Source organism: Canis lupus, chromosome 21 (genome assembly GCF_003254725.2).
Source record: "Canis lupus dingo isolate Sandy chromosome 21, ASM325472v2, whole genome shotgun sequence".
Lineage (NCBI taxonomy): Eukaryota > Metazoa > Chordata > Mammalia > Carnivora > Canidae > Canis > Canis lupus.
Genome location: NC_064263.1, coordinates 903490 through 920675, shown reverse-complemented (window position 1 = coordinate 920675; position 17186 = coordinate 903490). Strand labels below are relative to the sequence as shown.

At 34.9% G+C, this 17186-nt stretch overlaps 1 protein-coding gene across 8 annotated transcripts in view; it reads left to right on the top strand.

The window, feature by feature from the left end:
- ARHGAP42 (Rho GTPase activating protein 42) overlaps positions 1-17186 on the top strand; it is a 287838-nt gene that overhangs the window by 135999 nt on the left and 134653 nt on the right. For 7 of the 8 annotated variants that reach the window (XM_025420948.3, XM_035703751.2, XM_025420930.3 and 4 more), the window contains exon 4: positions 10686-10757. The exons of the other annotated variant lie outside the window; for it this stretch is intronic. In XM_025420948.3, coding sequence (XP_025276733.1) covers positions 10686-10757 — 72 coding nt within the window. The remainder of the gene's footprint in view (positions 1-10685; positions 10758-17186) is intronic. 8 annotated transcript variants of the gene reach the window in all.

The window sequence follows — 17186 nt, the reverse complement described above, 5'->3', positions numbered from 1 at the left end:
TATTAATTTGTTGAAGCTCCCCCCCCCCGCCCACATAAAGCCACATTGACTAGGGGATAAGACATGGGGAAAAATAAAGTCCTGAAGCCACAATTGATTCAGCTCAAGATATACAGTATTTCTGATATTTGACTTGGGGAGAACACGGAAGGTACATTTTCTTCTTTTTTTTTTAACTTCTAAAAAATTTTGTTTAAATTAAATTAATTAACATATATAATGTATTGTATTATTGGTTTCAGAGGTAGAGTTCAGTGATTCATTGGTCTTGTATAACACCCAGTGCTCATCACATCATGTGCCCTCCTTCATGCCCATCACCCAGTTACCTCATCCCCCCAATCCCCTCCTCTCTAGCAACCCTCACTTTGTTTCCTATAATTAGGAGTCACTTATGGTTTGTCTCCTTCTCTGATTTCGTTTTGTTTTATTTTTTCCTTCCTTCCCCTATGATCCTGTGTTTTGTTTCTTAAATTCCACATATGAGTGAGACCATATGATAACTGTCCTTTTCTGATTGACTTATTTTACTCAGCATAGTATCCTCTAGTTCCATCCACGTCATTGCAAATGGCAAGATCCCATCTTCTTTCTGATGGCTGAGTAGTATTCCATTGTATATATATCATATCTTCTTTATCCATTCATCTGTCAGTGGACATCTGGGCTCTTTCCATAGTTTGACTCTTGTGGACATTGCTGCTATGAACATTGGGTTGCAGGTGCCCCTTCAGATCACTACATTTGTGTCTTTGGGGTAAATACCCAGTAGTGCAATTGCTGAGTCATAGGGTAGCTCTATTTCCAACTTTTTGAGGAACCTCCACACTGTTTTCCAGAGTGGATATACCAGCTTGCATTCCCACCAACAGTGTAACAGGTTCCCCTTTCTCCACATCCTTGTCAACATCTGTCATTTCCTGCCTTGTTCATTTTAGCCATTCTGGCTTGTGGTTTGATTTGTATTTATTTCCCTGATGCCGAGTGATGTGTAGCATTTTCTTCATGTGTCTGCTGGCCATATGTATGTCTTGTTTGGTGAATTTTCTGTTCATGTCTTCTGCCCACTTCTTGACTGGATTATTTGGTTTTTGGATGTTGTGTTTGTGAAGTTCTTTATAGATTTTGGATACGAGCCCTTTATCTGATATGTCATGTGCAAATGTCTTCTCCCATTCTGTAGGCTGTCTTTGGTTCTGTTGACAGTTTCCTTCACTGTGCAGAAATTTTTTATCTTGATGAAGTCCCAGTAATTCATTTTTGCCTTTTTTCCCCTTGCCTTTGGAGATGCGTCTAGCAAGAAGTTGCGTGGCTGAGGTCACAGAGGATGCTGCTGCCTGTGTACTCCTTTAGGATTTTGATGGATTCATGTCTCACATTTAGATCTTTCCACCATTTTGAGTTTATCTGGTGTAAGAGAATGGTCCAGTTTCATTCTTCTGCACGTAGTTGTCCAATTTTCCCAACACCATTTGTTGAAGAGGCGTCCTTTTTCCAGTGGATATTCTTTCCTGCTTTGTTGAGTGTTAGTTGACCATAGAGTTGAGAGCCCATTTCTAGGTTCTCTATTCTGTTCCATTGATCTACATATCTGTTTTTGTGCCAGTACCATGCTGTCCTGATGATTACAGCTTTGTAAGAGAGCTTAAAGTCAGGCCTTGTGATGCCCCAGCTTTGGTTTTCTTTTTCAACATTCCTCTGTCTATTCAGGGTCTTTTTGTTTCCATACAAGTTTTAGGATTATTTATTCCAACTTTGTGAAATAAGTTGATGGTAGTTTGATAGGGATTGCATGGAATGTGTAGATTGCTCTGTGTAGCATAGACATTTTTAACAGTATTTATTCTTCCAATCCAAGAGCATGGAACATTTTAACATTTCTTTGTGTCGTCTTCAATTTCTTTCATGAGTGTTCTGTAGTTTTCTGAGTACAGATCCTTTACCTTGGTTAGGTTTATTCCTAGGTATTTTATGGTTTTTGGTGTAATTATAAATGGGATTGACTCTTTAATTTCTCTTTCTTCTGTCTCATTGTTAGTGTATAGAAATGCATCTGATTTCTGTGCATTGATTTTATCTCCTGCCACTTTACTGAATGCCTGTATGAGTTCTAGGAGAAGGTATATTTTTATCGGCATGAGGACATTAATGTGTTACAGGAAAAGCTGTGTTACAGGAAAATCATTGGCCATCTCCTGCAGTGTTAACAAACTTGGATACATCACTGGATGCTATTGGCAGTACCACAGACATATACAAGTTCAGTAGATCCCAGGATTTCCTGAGAATTCCAAAGGCAGAAGACTGTCTGGAGTAACCTACCAGTAATTTTGGAGAATGTTTTTACCCAGTGAAATTCAGCAGTGATTAACCCCTTGAAAAACTGAGGTTGCAGCATTTCTTACATTACCTGTGTTCTTATAGGTAGATTAAACTTCAGTATCTGACTAAAGGTCATGCAGCCATATATTCCCAAAAAAGTGTTTTCCTAAATGCATTCTTTCTGGTCAAAATCAAAAGAAAAGTATTTGTTATGATGAATGTATGAATGTATGTGTAGGATATTTGGAGTATTTAAGTAGCTTGTAAGATGTCAGTTCTATTTTGACTTTCACATACCTACTTTTTTATAGCCGAAAAGTAGTTTGACCTAATTTTTTTGCTGTTTTTTTTTTTTTAGCCACCTTTATTTTAGAATTATATATGTTCAAGTAGTAATTAGGATGATAATATGTAGATACAGGTGTTGAGGAGGCAATATGTTATGGTTATATCTGGTATTTAAAGACATTTTCCACAATGCTTGAATGCTTTAAAATATTCTTAGCATAACCTCCTGTAACCTCCTGTTAAGAGATTGCTGCGAAAGAGGGAATAAAGCAAAAGTAGCTTAAAAGCAACAAAAACCCAAGATAAACAACTTCCATTTCTTGTTCAAATGACTCAATATTCAGGGAATTTCATTTTGTACAACCTAGAGATGATATTATTAGATCGCAGTGGATTATACGAAATTTTGCAATGTACCCCTCTTTCACTATCTTAACTAGATTCTATGAAAATGGCCAATTCTTTCTTGAATGAATGCTTTTCTCCTTCCTCATGAGTGTAGATGGCTTTATTAAAAAATAACAAACTTTAATTTAAGTTAATTTGAATAGTTATAAATTCTAGAAGCAGAGAGGATTTGCCATTTGCCCTAATAAACACTGTTACATTTAAGAAGTCTTGACATTCAGTATATGCTGATGAGATTTCACTCTTATACTAGACTTCCAGTAGCAACTTCTGATCTTATTAAAAACAAAATATATATATAGCTATATGTATACATACATACACCTTTTAATTGGCTTACATGAAAGAATGAATTTAAGAGGGAGCAAGTACAACTTTATACTAATCAACTTAAGACCATTATACGAATAATATAAAATTTAATTTTTGTAAATAAGCATATTATCATCCTTTTTAAAAAGGATTTTATTTGAGAGGAGAGAGAAAGAGAGCACAAGCAAGGAGAGTGGTAGAGGAGAGGAAGAAGCAGGCTCTCTGCTGAGCAGGGAGACCAATGAGGGGCTCAATCCCAGGATCCCAGGGCCATGACCTGAGCTGAAAGCAGATGCTTAACTGACTGAGCCACCCAGGTGCCCAGCATATTATCATCCTTAAACAAAGGGAAACAAAACTGGAGAGTTTGAATAACTTGACCAAGATTACACAGTTTTCAGGGTTATAAACCAAGAATGAAATACAAACTAGTTCACTCTCCTGAAGAGGGAGAAATAAGGGAGGATTCCTAAAGCATCATTCTCCAAAAACTTAAATTTCTTTACCTAGCATATTTCAGTAAGAAAAGTATCATTACTGGTAAAAGTAAAGAAAATATGAAAGTAATATTAAATTTAAGTGAGTGTTGGATCTAAATAGGTGATGTCCAGTGGGGTGGAGTTCATAATGAGACACTGGCTTAATAAGTACAATAAACAACATTCAATATTGAAATAGTAAGTGACATTCAAGTTGAAATTAAATATATTACAGTGGTATTCAGCTAAACTTACATAGCACTTTTTTTCTTTTTAGCTGAAGACTTGGTTTTTCAAGAGTAATTTGCTTACATGCTTACATTAAAGGATATAAAGTAAAAAAGTTTTGGTCTTTGACTTTGTATTGCTTATTATATGAAGGTCTTGTTCATATATTCATACTTTATGTGAGTTTAGCTTTTGAGTTCTAGTTTAGAAGAGCTTGGGCTTTTTGACCCAAGAGAAGGACTGCCTATTGTGTAGCTATGAAGAGGAACTTGACCAGGATGGAGGACTGAGCCTTAGGCTAGCTCTGGACAAGCGGCCAGAACTTCATCCTGAGAAGCTGTTTGGGAGAAGGGAACAGGACAGAAGTTGGAAGAAGGCAGATCATTTGCCTGTAATCCCAAGTGATCTAATTTTCCCAGTTCCAAATACTATTGGGAAAATAATCCATTTTTATCTCAGACTGCTTATAGGTATCTTCTGAATTAACTGTGTTCAGTCTGCTCATGAAATATCTTTATGGTCTTTCCACTGTGTGTGGATTGACTCTGTCGGTATCTCGACAGGAAATTATTTTTGCAATGAGCTATACCATCTAGGTTTTATTTCTGTAAATAGCATCGTCTGTTGTAGCCTTCTCAAGCAGTTGCTTTAGCTAGTACCACAGAATATTATTAAAAAAATTTTTTTCAAAACTTTGAGTCTTTTAGTACTTTGAAAGTTTGTGGTAGAAAATTGCAGTCTTCTATCCTGGTATTATTGAGTAGGTTGAGGATAATGGAACACTATAATCACCGATTAGTGATGGGCTGTGATTGGTATCAACAAAGCTGGATTTTAACAAAAACCTGAAAAGGGGAAAATAAGTAAAAGTCAAAGAATTACCTTTTAGATTTGTTTTATTCCATTGCTGTTCATTTAACGTGACACACGAGTTGTAAGGTTTTCAATAGTGAAGCATTAAAAACAGGAATTAAAAAAAAAGATTTAGTTATTTATTTGAGATAGAGAGAAAACATACACCCATGCAAGCAGGGAAAGAGGCAGAGGGAGAGAGAAGCAGACTTCCCAGTGAGTGCAGAGCCTGATGTGGGACTTGATCCCAGCACCCTGAGATCATGACCCCTGTTGAAATCAAGAGTCTGATGCTTAACCAACTGAGACACCCAGGTGCCCCCAAAATAGGAATTGTTAATAGAAATAGGATAGCACTTGAAAATCTATGATCTGTAGAAAATTATAATTTGTGTGTAGTTAGACACACACATGCACACAATGCAAATGTGTTTGGAGAATTGTTCATCTAATCACATAAGAACTTTCTTTTTGTGGGTGATTTATGAGCACTTCCTGGTGGCTACATATTAGAACCACTTGAAACAGCAAAAGAAAAGGTAAGTAAAAACTTGATTGCCTGGCTTTATAGAAGTAACACACTGCACCCACAGTTCAAGTGTGTTTACTCAGTAAATGCAGTATCATAAAGTATTATCCAATATCAGATTTGCTTCTCTGCTGCAGAAAATAAGTGAAATAGCAGATAATTTGATTTTTTAAATGGACCAATATCTATAAAAATAAATTACTTTTATCCAAAGTTTAGAATTATAAATGGTTAAGAATTGTAAGATATTTAAATTGTAAGATAATAAAATTGTAAGATAATGTAAAATCTTTTTTTTTTTTTTTTAAGATAATGTAAAATCTTAAAAAGGTCTTACTTCAATAAATAAAATACAATCAACTTACTAAGACCTTTTTAAGATTTTACATTATCAATATCTAGGGAGAATATTAAAATTGGTTTTGTATTTTTCCTAAAGCCTCTTAGTAAGTTCATGCAAAGTAACACATTCCACAAATATTATGGGATCTTGAATCTCCTGAACTCTGTGACTTCACACCGCCCCCTCCCCCCCAGCCTGGAATTACCTCTGAAAGAAGTTTCATCAAGACTCTTGATGAAAAATCTGGGGAGAAAGAGTTGAAGTGAGCCAGAATTTCATTTCTCTAGATGTTTCTTTAGACCTTATGAAAGTGAAGTCACCAGAATTGTATCCTGGTTCACATTTTTAATTACAGTTTTCTGCACTTTTATATCTCATTTTCCTTTATTATGCAGTAGCAAAAATAGCTGTTGTAAACCTACCAAAAAGTAAGCACCTTCTTTAATATGTACTTGGAAGATTTCAGAATTGAAGAATTTTGTCCATGTGATTGACCAGTTTGTGCGGATGAAAGGCATGCATCCCCTGGGTGATGTACAAAGATAAGGGTCAGAAGAAGCCAAATTGGGTTGTAAATCCACTTTGTGTCCTTTGGAAAATGATGTTGGCATTTCCATTTTGATGTCTTGAGTTTAGAATCAGCTGTGGTGAACAGCGGTTCATTGTACACCAAAAACACATAATATTTTAAATGTAAAACCACACATATGTTATACTGGCTTAAGAAAAAAATAGGTTCTTGGCTATCTACTATAGATTAGTATTGTTTTGTTAAATTAATTTCAATTCAGTTCCTACCTTTGAATAACTACACTTTAATACATGGGAAATTCTAAGACTGAACACATAGTAGACATTGTAAATTCTGTGAAGAAGGAACCATTTTGCGAAAGGCTGCCATATCTCAAATCTATGCTTGTTTTTCAAAAATATGTATATTTCTCTTTTCATTTTTATAAAAACCTTAAGAGGCATGGGGGTGAAGACACTGAGACTTAGCTATTTTGATGCTGAAGTTAAAATGGAACTGGGTCTAGTTTTAATATTCATGTGCTTAAAACATTACAGATAATTTTTAGATTTTGAACTTCATTACTCATATAAAATCAGTTTTAATCTTGATTTTTAATAAATATTATATCTTCTATATCTCCTATATTTCTTCATTTTTTTTGTTTTTAGATTTGCTCATTTTTTTCCTCTTTCTTTCTCCTACTCATTCTATTAATGTGAAACTGAAATAATAAATAAATTTCAGATGTACTAAACAGAAAAAATGAGAAAGGGGAGAAAAACATCTAATAGAAACAACAATAGATACGATTTGTTGAGTGTTTACTATGTGGAAAGTACTATGTTAAATTCATCATAAAATCAAGAACATATATATATCTTTCTTCTGCACTGCATGCTTTTCCTACATATCAGACTTAGTCCTACCCCCTTGCCTTTATTTATGGTGTTCCTTGTTTCTAGAATATTTTTGTCTCTTCAGTGTATCCAGTTCACATTCACCCTCCAAATACTTCCTTGACTCATTTAGTTCTCAAGGATCTTTACTGTTGCTAAAATTCTGATGTATTTATTTATGAGTAGTTCTCAATATCATGTAAAACTAATTGATTTTGTCTTTCAGTTTTTCGAAAAACTTTAGCAGTGTTTTAAGGGCATCAAATATTTGTTGAATGAATAAAATTTTCCTCTCTTCTCAAGTAGACATTAAATTTCTGGAAGGTTTAGTTCATGTCTTAATTTTTTCCTTTTCTCATAGATTTCCACAATGTGCTTGACATATACATAAATACCTAGTGATTGATTGGACATGGGAGAGTCCAGGCTGTCTTCCTTTCAGGACTTTTATGGGAAAATACCTTCTCATAATGTGCATATAGATACACTTTAACTGAAGGGTAATACTGTAGATTCAGATACAGAAATGTATCAGTAGGTAAATACAGAATGAGATTATCTATGTCATTTTGGAGATATTAAAAGGTATAAATTTTGAGCGCTTAACTATATGTAAGGCACTGAACTAAATGTTTTGCATTCATTATCTTAGTCCTTAGAACAAGTTAAGTTGGGGGGGCAGTGGTACAGCGGGCACTCAGAATGATTAAACAGCAGCTTGTTCAAAAGGCTCCAGTTTAAACCCAGGTATTCTTGGTTTTAAATATATGTACTTGTGTTGTATATTGCATATCATCTTACTCAGCGTCATTGTTGGAGTTTTCTATTTGAGAAATATCTCCCTTTTTAAATTCATTAAATTTAAATATATTAGATCGTGCTTATTTCCAGCATAACATAAACATTCAATAAATGTTAGCCTTTATTGTTACCATTTTTCCAAATTACACATAAGTGTAATTTGTAATTCTTCCTCCTCCTCCCTCCTCCTTCCTCCTCCTTCCAGCATAACATAAACATTCAATATGTGTTAGCCTTTATTGTTACCATTTTTCCAAATTACACATAAGTTCATGACACTGTCTTCCTCCTAAGTGAAGGCAGAATCAGGTATTTATTACCTCTGTAAAATCTGGATGTGAGTGTGTTTATGTATTTGGAATTTCATGAGAGCAAAGATTTAGTGTGTGAGAATTAAAAGTGAACTACTTTGCTACTTTCCACTCATCTCTCTCTAGAAAGATGCCTACATAGTACATCAGGAGAGATGCCTGTCTGAGCTCACAAAGGGAATCAGTGATGGATGTCAGAGGTATCTAAAGTTGGTTGTTGATGTCTTAGAAGAGATTTTGAGTATTGATCTACTTTATATGTCTTATTTATTTATTTATTTATTTATTTATTTATTTATGATAGTCACACAGAGAGAGAGAGAGAGGCAGAGACACAGGCAGAGGGAGAAGCAGGCTCCGTGCACCGGGAGCCCGACTGGGATTCGATCCCGGGTCTCCAGGATCATGCCCTGGGCCAAAGGCAGGCGCCAAACCGCTGCGCCACCCAGGGATCCCTACTTTATATGTCTTTATACAAAGATTTTAAGTTTTCTTTTCAAGATCCGTCATATTTTTCTGGGAATTAGAGAATGATAATCGTGGAAGGCACTAACACTCTAGTTTTCATTTTTGGGTTTACTATCTTTGTACACTTAGATATGGAATTTGAGAAATACAACTTAACTAGCCATTAGAAACGACAAATACCCACCATTTGCTTCAACGTGGATGGAACTGGAGGGTATTATGCTGAGTGAAGTAAGTCAATCGGAGAAGGACAAACAGTGTATGTTCTCATTCATTTGGGGAATATAAATAATAGTGAAAGGGAATAGAAGGGAAGGGAGAAGAAATGGGTAGGAAATATCAGAAAGGGAGACAGAACATAAAGACTCCTAACTCTGGGAAACGAACTAGGGGTGGTGGAAGGGGAGGAGGGCGGGGGGTGGGGGTGAATGGGTGTTGGGCACTGAGGGGGGCACTTGATGGGATGAGCACTGGGTGTTATTCTGTATGTTGGCAAATTGAACACCAATAAAAAATTTATTATTAAAAAAAACTTAACTAGAGAACAATAAGTTCAGTGAAACTAAGTGAAAGTAAAACATTTTCATTGAAATTTTAGAATTTTGATATAATTTTAGACTTATGGCAAAGTCAGAAGATGATATAAGAAACTCATATATTCTTTAACCTATTATAAAGTAATTATATATTTTAAAAATAGAGTTTTCTCTTCATCTTAGCATTTGCTAATTATATAATGGATCATATTATCACAGTAGTAAATTATAAATTTTGTTAACTATAAATATCCATTCATCTTTATTGAGATATCATGGGCATATAGTACTGTGTTAAGTTTAAAGTGTGTGGGTTGACTTGATACACGTATGTATTTCCAAATGATTACCATCACGGCCTTAGCTAACACTTCCATCCTGTCACATAATTACTATTTTTTTGTGTGAGAACATTAAGAGTCTGTGTTTAATTTGAATGCTTTTTAAAGGTTTCTTCTGTTGAAGATTACCTCCCACCATATTGTTTTTCTTAGAAATGTCTGTTTCTTGCATTTAGTCTCTGGCTCCCACACCGAAAACTCCTTCTTCACAATATTCTTACAGATCCAGAGAAAAATATTTATCTGTTTTAAAGTGTAAGTAAATCACAGTTTGGAGTTTGGAGCTAATATGCTGTTCACTGAAATGAAATCAGGTACTATTTTAGTAGGTTTGGAAATATATGAACATTCAGGCAAATTCCAAGTGTAAGAAATCTGATTAAATAGAAAAAATGAGCCTTATTGTATTTTGCAGCTGTAGAATAACATTCTAGTGGCAAATAGAAGACCTTTATATGGGATCCCTGGGTGGCGCAGCGGTTTGGCGCCTGCCTTTGGCCTGGGGTGTGATCCTGGAGACCCAGGATCGAGTCCCACGTCAGGCTTCCTGGTGCACAGAGCCTGCTTCTCCCTCTGCCTATGTCTCTGCCTCTCTCTCTCTCTCTCTCAATCTCTCTCTCTCTCTCTGTGTGACTATCATAAATAAATTTAAAAATAAATTTAAAAAAATTATTAAAAAAAGACCTTTATATTGTTCAATTTTAAACCGATGTTAAACTGACTGCATTAAACCAATATAATTAAAGGTGTTTGGAAATTTAATATCTGTGCTATTTCTTAGTTGAAACTTAAAATATGAAAGTAAATATTCAGATGAGGATCTCAACATATGTATTTGTTTTTTATTATTCACATTATTGTTGGGAATAAGTGAAATAATTTGTGAAAACAACTTTGCAACGTAGAAAATACTATACAACATATAAGATATTTTTATTTCATTTATAGAAGCTATCAAGAGAACAAAAACTGTTTAAGTAAGTTGAATAAAGGAGCTGGTTTTTTAATATTGCATGAAATTATACAGAAGTTAATGTATTTGCATTTTTAATTTCAGATTCAAAACGCAAATGATGTATTAATTGCTCCACTTGAGAAATTTCGCAAAGAGCAGATAGGTGCAGCAAAAGTAAGTGTTACATTTTATTATTCAGATATTCTCCTGATAATTAAAGATGACATACTTTCAGATGTTACATTTTTGAAATTAGAGTGACCTTTTAAAAAATTTTTTACATCATTCTTAACTTTTGTACAAAGCCTGTTACAAAGACTGGAATTCTTTTATAAACACAAAGGATATTCTTGTACTGCATAGAGAAAGTCAGCATTTATAAGTGAGTTCCTTCCATACCAACAGTTGTAGGAATTTAACTATTTTAAACAGAATGAAATTAAGGTAAAATTGAGGAGCTTTTTTCCTAACCATATAAAATAAAAATTAGGTATAGGGTATACTTAAAACTCAGGCAGTAATTTTAAAAGAACTTTTATTATTTTTTGTATTTTTTCATTATTCATAAAAATGTGTTTGTGAGGGGCACCTGGGTGGTGCTGTTGTTGGTTAAGCATTCCACTCTTGGTTTCAGCTCAGGTTGTGATTTCAGGGTCCTAAGATCAAACCCTGGATTGGGCTCCGTGCTCAGCATGGAATCTGTTTGGGAATCTCTCTCCCTCTCCCTTTGCTCCTCCCACTCATGCTCCCTCTCTTTCAAATAAATAAATAAATCTTTTAAAAAAAATGTGTTCGCGAAAAAACTTTTGACATGTTTCTCAAGCCTTTGCATTAGTGCTTAATTGATTACAGACCAATTAAAATTTCCCTGAGCCTAACAATTTCTGAAATTTACTTGCATCTTCTCTCTTGGGTCTATACTTTACCTGCTCAACATTATATAAGGACATAAAATTTAGGGTTTCCAAAACAGAAATCACCATCTCCCATCCTTCCTCCATCTTTTTTTGGTTTTGGTTTTCCATTTAGTCAATGACATACCCCTTCCCCATTGGAGCAATGTTGTCTGTTCTACTGCAGAATTATTTTTTCTCCTTTCCTCCTTCCCTTCCCCTGAAATAATGAAATAGCTTACTAGTTAGTTTCCACACCTTCATCCTAATTTGTTAACATATTTTTGCTGTCTTCATCATTCTTCAGTGATGAAATTTTCGGTGGTTCTCCTTGAGAGACAGTTTAATTCTAGTAATGAAAGCTTTCCACAGTGTGCCCATTTGCTGTATTTCAATATCTCTCCCTCCTCAGGCACAATTGTCTACCAATCTCTATATACCCTGACTGTGTCTGTGGCTTTACCCAAATTTGTCTCTCCCTAGAATATTTTTTACCCTTTGCTTTGTTGAAGTCCTGTTAACCCTCCATGGCTTCATTCATATCCCAGCATCAGAAAGAAGCTTTCTTTATATGGGCTTTTCCTCATCTTATGTGTTCCCCTTCCAGAATTGATTATCTTTCTTACAGAATCAAGTAATTTTTTTGCTTATTTCCTATAAAAAGCTACCACAGTCTGTCTTGAATTAGTTTTATGTACATATCTCTATAAATTATAAGCTATTATCAAGTTAGAGAGTAAACCAGAACCATTTTTATGTTAATTATTTAAGCAAACATTTATCAATATCATAGTTGGCCCACTTTTGGTAACCATGGTGTTCGATAAGATTAAGGGATACAATTGTAAACAAGACAGACTTGCCTGCTGCCATTGTGTCCCTTATTATCTTTTGTGGAAAGCAGACACCAGAGTAATTACAAATGCACTGAGGATTGTGATGCACGAGTAAAGAGTGCTTTGTGAGAGTATAATTAATAAAATTGACTTTGTCCAGAGACCCAGGAAATGCATTCTGGAGGAAGTATTGGTTAAACAGAGAACTAAATGATAAATAGCTAGAAACAGGACTTTAGGGGCAGGAAGGGAAGAACTTTTCGTATTCCCAAAGAGGGAACAGAGGGGTATGAATAAAGGCCATAAAGGAGGAAAGAGCCTAGCATTTTAGAAGTAGAAGGTCCACAATGTTAGGAGTAAAGAGAATGATAGAGACAGAGGGCATGTACACAGTTTTATTAATGGTCCATAGTTTTTTGCTTCTTATTCTAAGGGTACTGACAATCCAAAGAAAAGTCAAAGCTGGAGGAGTGATAATTGCATTTTATTTTATTTTGTTTTGTTTTTTATATTTGCATTTTAAAACTTGCAGGCCATGCAAGAATCCGAGAGGATAAGACTACTGTGGGAAAACCAGTTTGAGGGCTACTGGATAATGACTTTAGATTCAGAAAGTGATAGTGGCTATGGAAACAAAGGCATATATTTTAGAGGTAAAATGGGAAACGTAGGAAATGGGTTATATACTGTGAAGTGAGGGACAGGACAATTCAAGGATTACTCTTAGGATTCTAGGTTGGGTAACTGGGTGAGTTTCGGAGCCACTTACTGAGATACACAACTTTACAGTTAAAGGCAAAAATGATGAGTTTGGCTTTTAGACATAATGGATTTGAGGTTCCTCTAAGACATCCAAGTGGAGATACTGAGTTGGCATGTGTATCAGATCTGAATTAGAAATACACATTTGGGAGTTATTGTACTCTAGGTGATAATTAAAATCATGGGGTAAGATTAGATTCTTTCTGGGAAAGAATAGAATGAGAGGAGGACCGAGGTCTAAATAATCTGAGAACTTAATATTTGAGGTTTTGGGAGAGAAAAATAGGACAAGTGAAGAGGTTGAGAAGGGCAGAAGAAGGAAGAAAATAAGAATGTTTAGTGTGCTCAGAGCAAGGATGGGTTTGTTTCAAGGATAATAGTAGCTAATCCTCATTGACATGGATATTGTAGGGATTTTCACTGAACTGCTACATCTGTGAATTAACTAAGTTCTCACAGGCAACACGTGAGGTGACTGTAGGTGTTTACCTGCTCTTAACAGTGATTCACCTCATTGTATCCATGAGGTGACCTCAACAGATCACAGAGCTAGGAAGTCAAACTATGTATCTGAAATTAAGCCATTCCACTTTAGAGCCTCAATTTATAATGTTTCACTTCCGTGATATTTTTGTAAAATTAAAGAGCTTTGCAGGGCGCCTGGGTGGCTCAGTTGGTTAAGCGTCCAACTCTTGGCTGCGGCTCATGTCATTTTCTCAAGGTCCTGGGATTGAGCTCTGCCTGGGGGCTCCACGCTCAGTTGGAAGTCAGCTTCAGGATTCTTTTTCCGTCCGCCCCTCCTCCTGCTCCCTGCTTATGCTCTCTCTCTTTCTCTCTCTCTCTCAAATAAATAAAAATCTTTTAAAAAAATCAAAGAGTTCTGTGAAAAATTCTTTAGTACAAAATATTGCAAATTTCCGGTCCAACTAAAATATAATAGATTTCAGTTGTGTATGAATTATTCTTTCTTAAAGATTTAAATTAGCTATAGTTAAAATAACATGAATAATTGCACCCATTTTATTTTGTTATTTTTTATTTTTATTTTCATTTAATTATTATTATTTTATTTTTTAAATATCTCAGTTGCTGGGCCTGTCAGCTGAGAGCACACACAGTATACTGTTATGCCTTTGCCTAGTCATTGGGAGAGGTATTTTAAACTTGCTGTTAAATGAGTTCAAATGAAATATTGAACCTAAACATCATTGCACTTGCCTTTTAGTTGGGGTGATTCTGTGTACTGACGCTCTTAGTACTAAATTGTTTGTAAGCTGCTAAGTAATCCTTGTTCAGTAGTCTCTAAAAACCAGGCATTTTTTTTCTGAAATATATGTAGAGGTCAGTTTATTTTTGGTATTGCAGAAATGTCATTAGAAATAAAAATATTTGAAGGTGTTTATTTTTTCTGTTGCTTTATTCCCTGTTCTACCAGTGTATATTCTTGGTAAATAGAGTTAAGTCTACAAATGACACTCTGCTGCTTTTTACAATCTGTACAGTAGAGGTTTCCAGCAAGTGTGTTTAGGCTGATGACCATGGAAGGCAGGAGTGTCAGTAGACTCTTTGATTGCAGTCAGTGATCACCTCAGCTTGGGCCCAGTGGAAAATAACTTCACATCACAACCTATTTAACTGAAGTGGACAGTCAGTGGACCACAAACATTTCTCTTGTAGTTTGCTCTATGGACATTGAGACACCTGATACTTTGCTGTGTGAGGTACAGTTGTGGGGAACAAGCACCATTGAGACCCATTAGAAAAGATTAGTGATGTGGGTTGCTGAGCTGAAGGATAGAGAAGATGGTTCCTATTTTTTGAATAGCTAAAATTATCTATATACAGTTGTAAAAGTGTATTTATTTAGAGGTTCTTAGTGTGCTGGTAGATGCAGAATGGGATTGTTTGCGGGTTTGACATATAACAGGTGTCAGAGTATAGAACTGAATGTTTGGTTTCTTTAATTTGTATCCTGTTACAGGGACACCTGGGTGTCTCAGTGGTTGAGCATATGCCTTTGGCTCAGGTCATGATCCCAGGGTCCTGGGATTGACTCCCCCATTCGGGCTCCCCACAGGGAGCCTGCTTCTCCCTCTGCCTATGTCTCTGTCTCTCTCTGTGTATCTCTTATGAATAAATAAAAAAAATAAAAATAAAAACTTTGTATCCTGTTACACTGTTGGCTTCAATTCTAGAAATGAGCAGAGCGTAGGTATCCAGAATGATTAATGCAAACTAAAATTTCACATTAGAAATATATCCAGAGCAGCATTATAATAGAGCAAAATGGATTATAACTTGTTTTTACACTTCTTGTATAAATTGACGACTATATTTGATTGCATTCAAAATCTCTCCTTGCCCCTGGAGAGAATCCATTTTAAGTCCTATCTATACCTATTATGACAAACTGGCTAACTCTAAAATATAAGTAGAACTCTGAGTTCTTACTCAAAGACAAATACATTAGGAGAAATAATGTAGACATACATACATACCAGCCTCTTACATATTTTAAGAGAAGGAATTAACTTTCAGGAGACCAAGGACCCATTTTCCACGTGTAAACAGACTGAGCAGCTAGTTATTGGTACAGTGAGGATTAGAACTTAATTCCTCAGACCAATATTTTTTTGAGTCCTCCACTACTGTTCTTTAATATACTCAATTGTGTAATATTTTATTTTCCTTACCTTTAGCAAACAAATGATTCCATGCGAAATGTATATTGATTATAAAAATGTTTCAAGTATGCCCACTTTGTTTATGTTTCAAACTTGCCCACTTTGAATCAAGCCTAGTTAAATGTATTTTGTTTGATTTTTAATTTTCCTCAGCACACAGTAGGCACTTAATACTGACTTAGTTCAATAGAGATAAGAGACTTAAGAAATACTGCCCATAAAAGACATTTCCATTTCTATGGGAAATATCTTTCAAGACTAGTTTTCATTTTTCAGTAGACCTTAAAAGAAATCATATGAATATTGTTCTATGGTTTTGATAGAAAAATAAACAAGATAATATTAGTCATTTCATAATAGGACTTGATTTTCCTTATATTGTTTTCATGTTGAAGACTGTAATGGAACCTGATGATTCTTTTTCTTTGTTTTCTCCATAGTAAAGTTTGGCTCTGTCTCTGAGCATTTATTATTTTTAAACCTGTCTTACACATGTAATTAATTTTAGCATATAGTGTCTAAAATCTTTGGAGAATTGTAATTAATTTGTTATAGTCTTGGATTTCTATCATGTGAAAAATAGCTTTAATTTGTTGTCTAAAATATACAAATGTCATAGGGAATCTACAAGGATTACAGATGCTTTACTTATTCCAAATTATAAAGTTTTTTCCACTTGACTGAGTAATCTAATTTAATGGGTAATAGTTTGGACTCCTAATAGGAACAATCTAAAAAAATGTGATTTGTAGCATCTGAGTGTAGATTTATAGATTACTTTACTTTTCCTCCAGTTATCAACAAGTTCTCCAGAGGATTGTCAGGATTGGTTTTTTATGTGCTGCTGATGGTTGCTGAGCTGAGTCTGTTTCCTAAACAGATATCCTCTGGGGCTGAATTTTCAGGGCAAATTATAAACCATTTGGTAGTTGTTTTAAAATTACTTGTAATTCTCTTGATTGTACTTTCTGTCATTAGAACCTATTATATGGAGTTTGAGAATTGTTTATTTTTGTTATTTGGTCATCTTGTTTTTTAAATGACAAAAATAATAATTGCCCTTCATACTAGGTAACCAAGTACTACTTTACTTGAAACTCATTTAATCCTCACATCCAGCACATTAGATAGGAAAACTGTTACACACATTTTATAAATGAAGAAGCTGAGATGCAGAGAAGATAAGTAAATGGGCTGAGGTCTTGTACTTAGTAAGGAGTACATTCATTTTTTAAATAGAGATGATATAAAAACTATTCAGTTCTTTAGTAGCACCACTACATATTTGGTACTCAAGAAATATAAACTAATTCTTTTATTCTTAAGGAAGGAAAATTGGCTGGTTAGCTCTTTTGGAGAGCAGGCTAGTGTCTTATAGTTTACCAGCAAGTTCTACAGAGTCATATAAACTTGAGATCAGGGATCCCT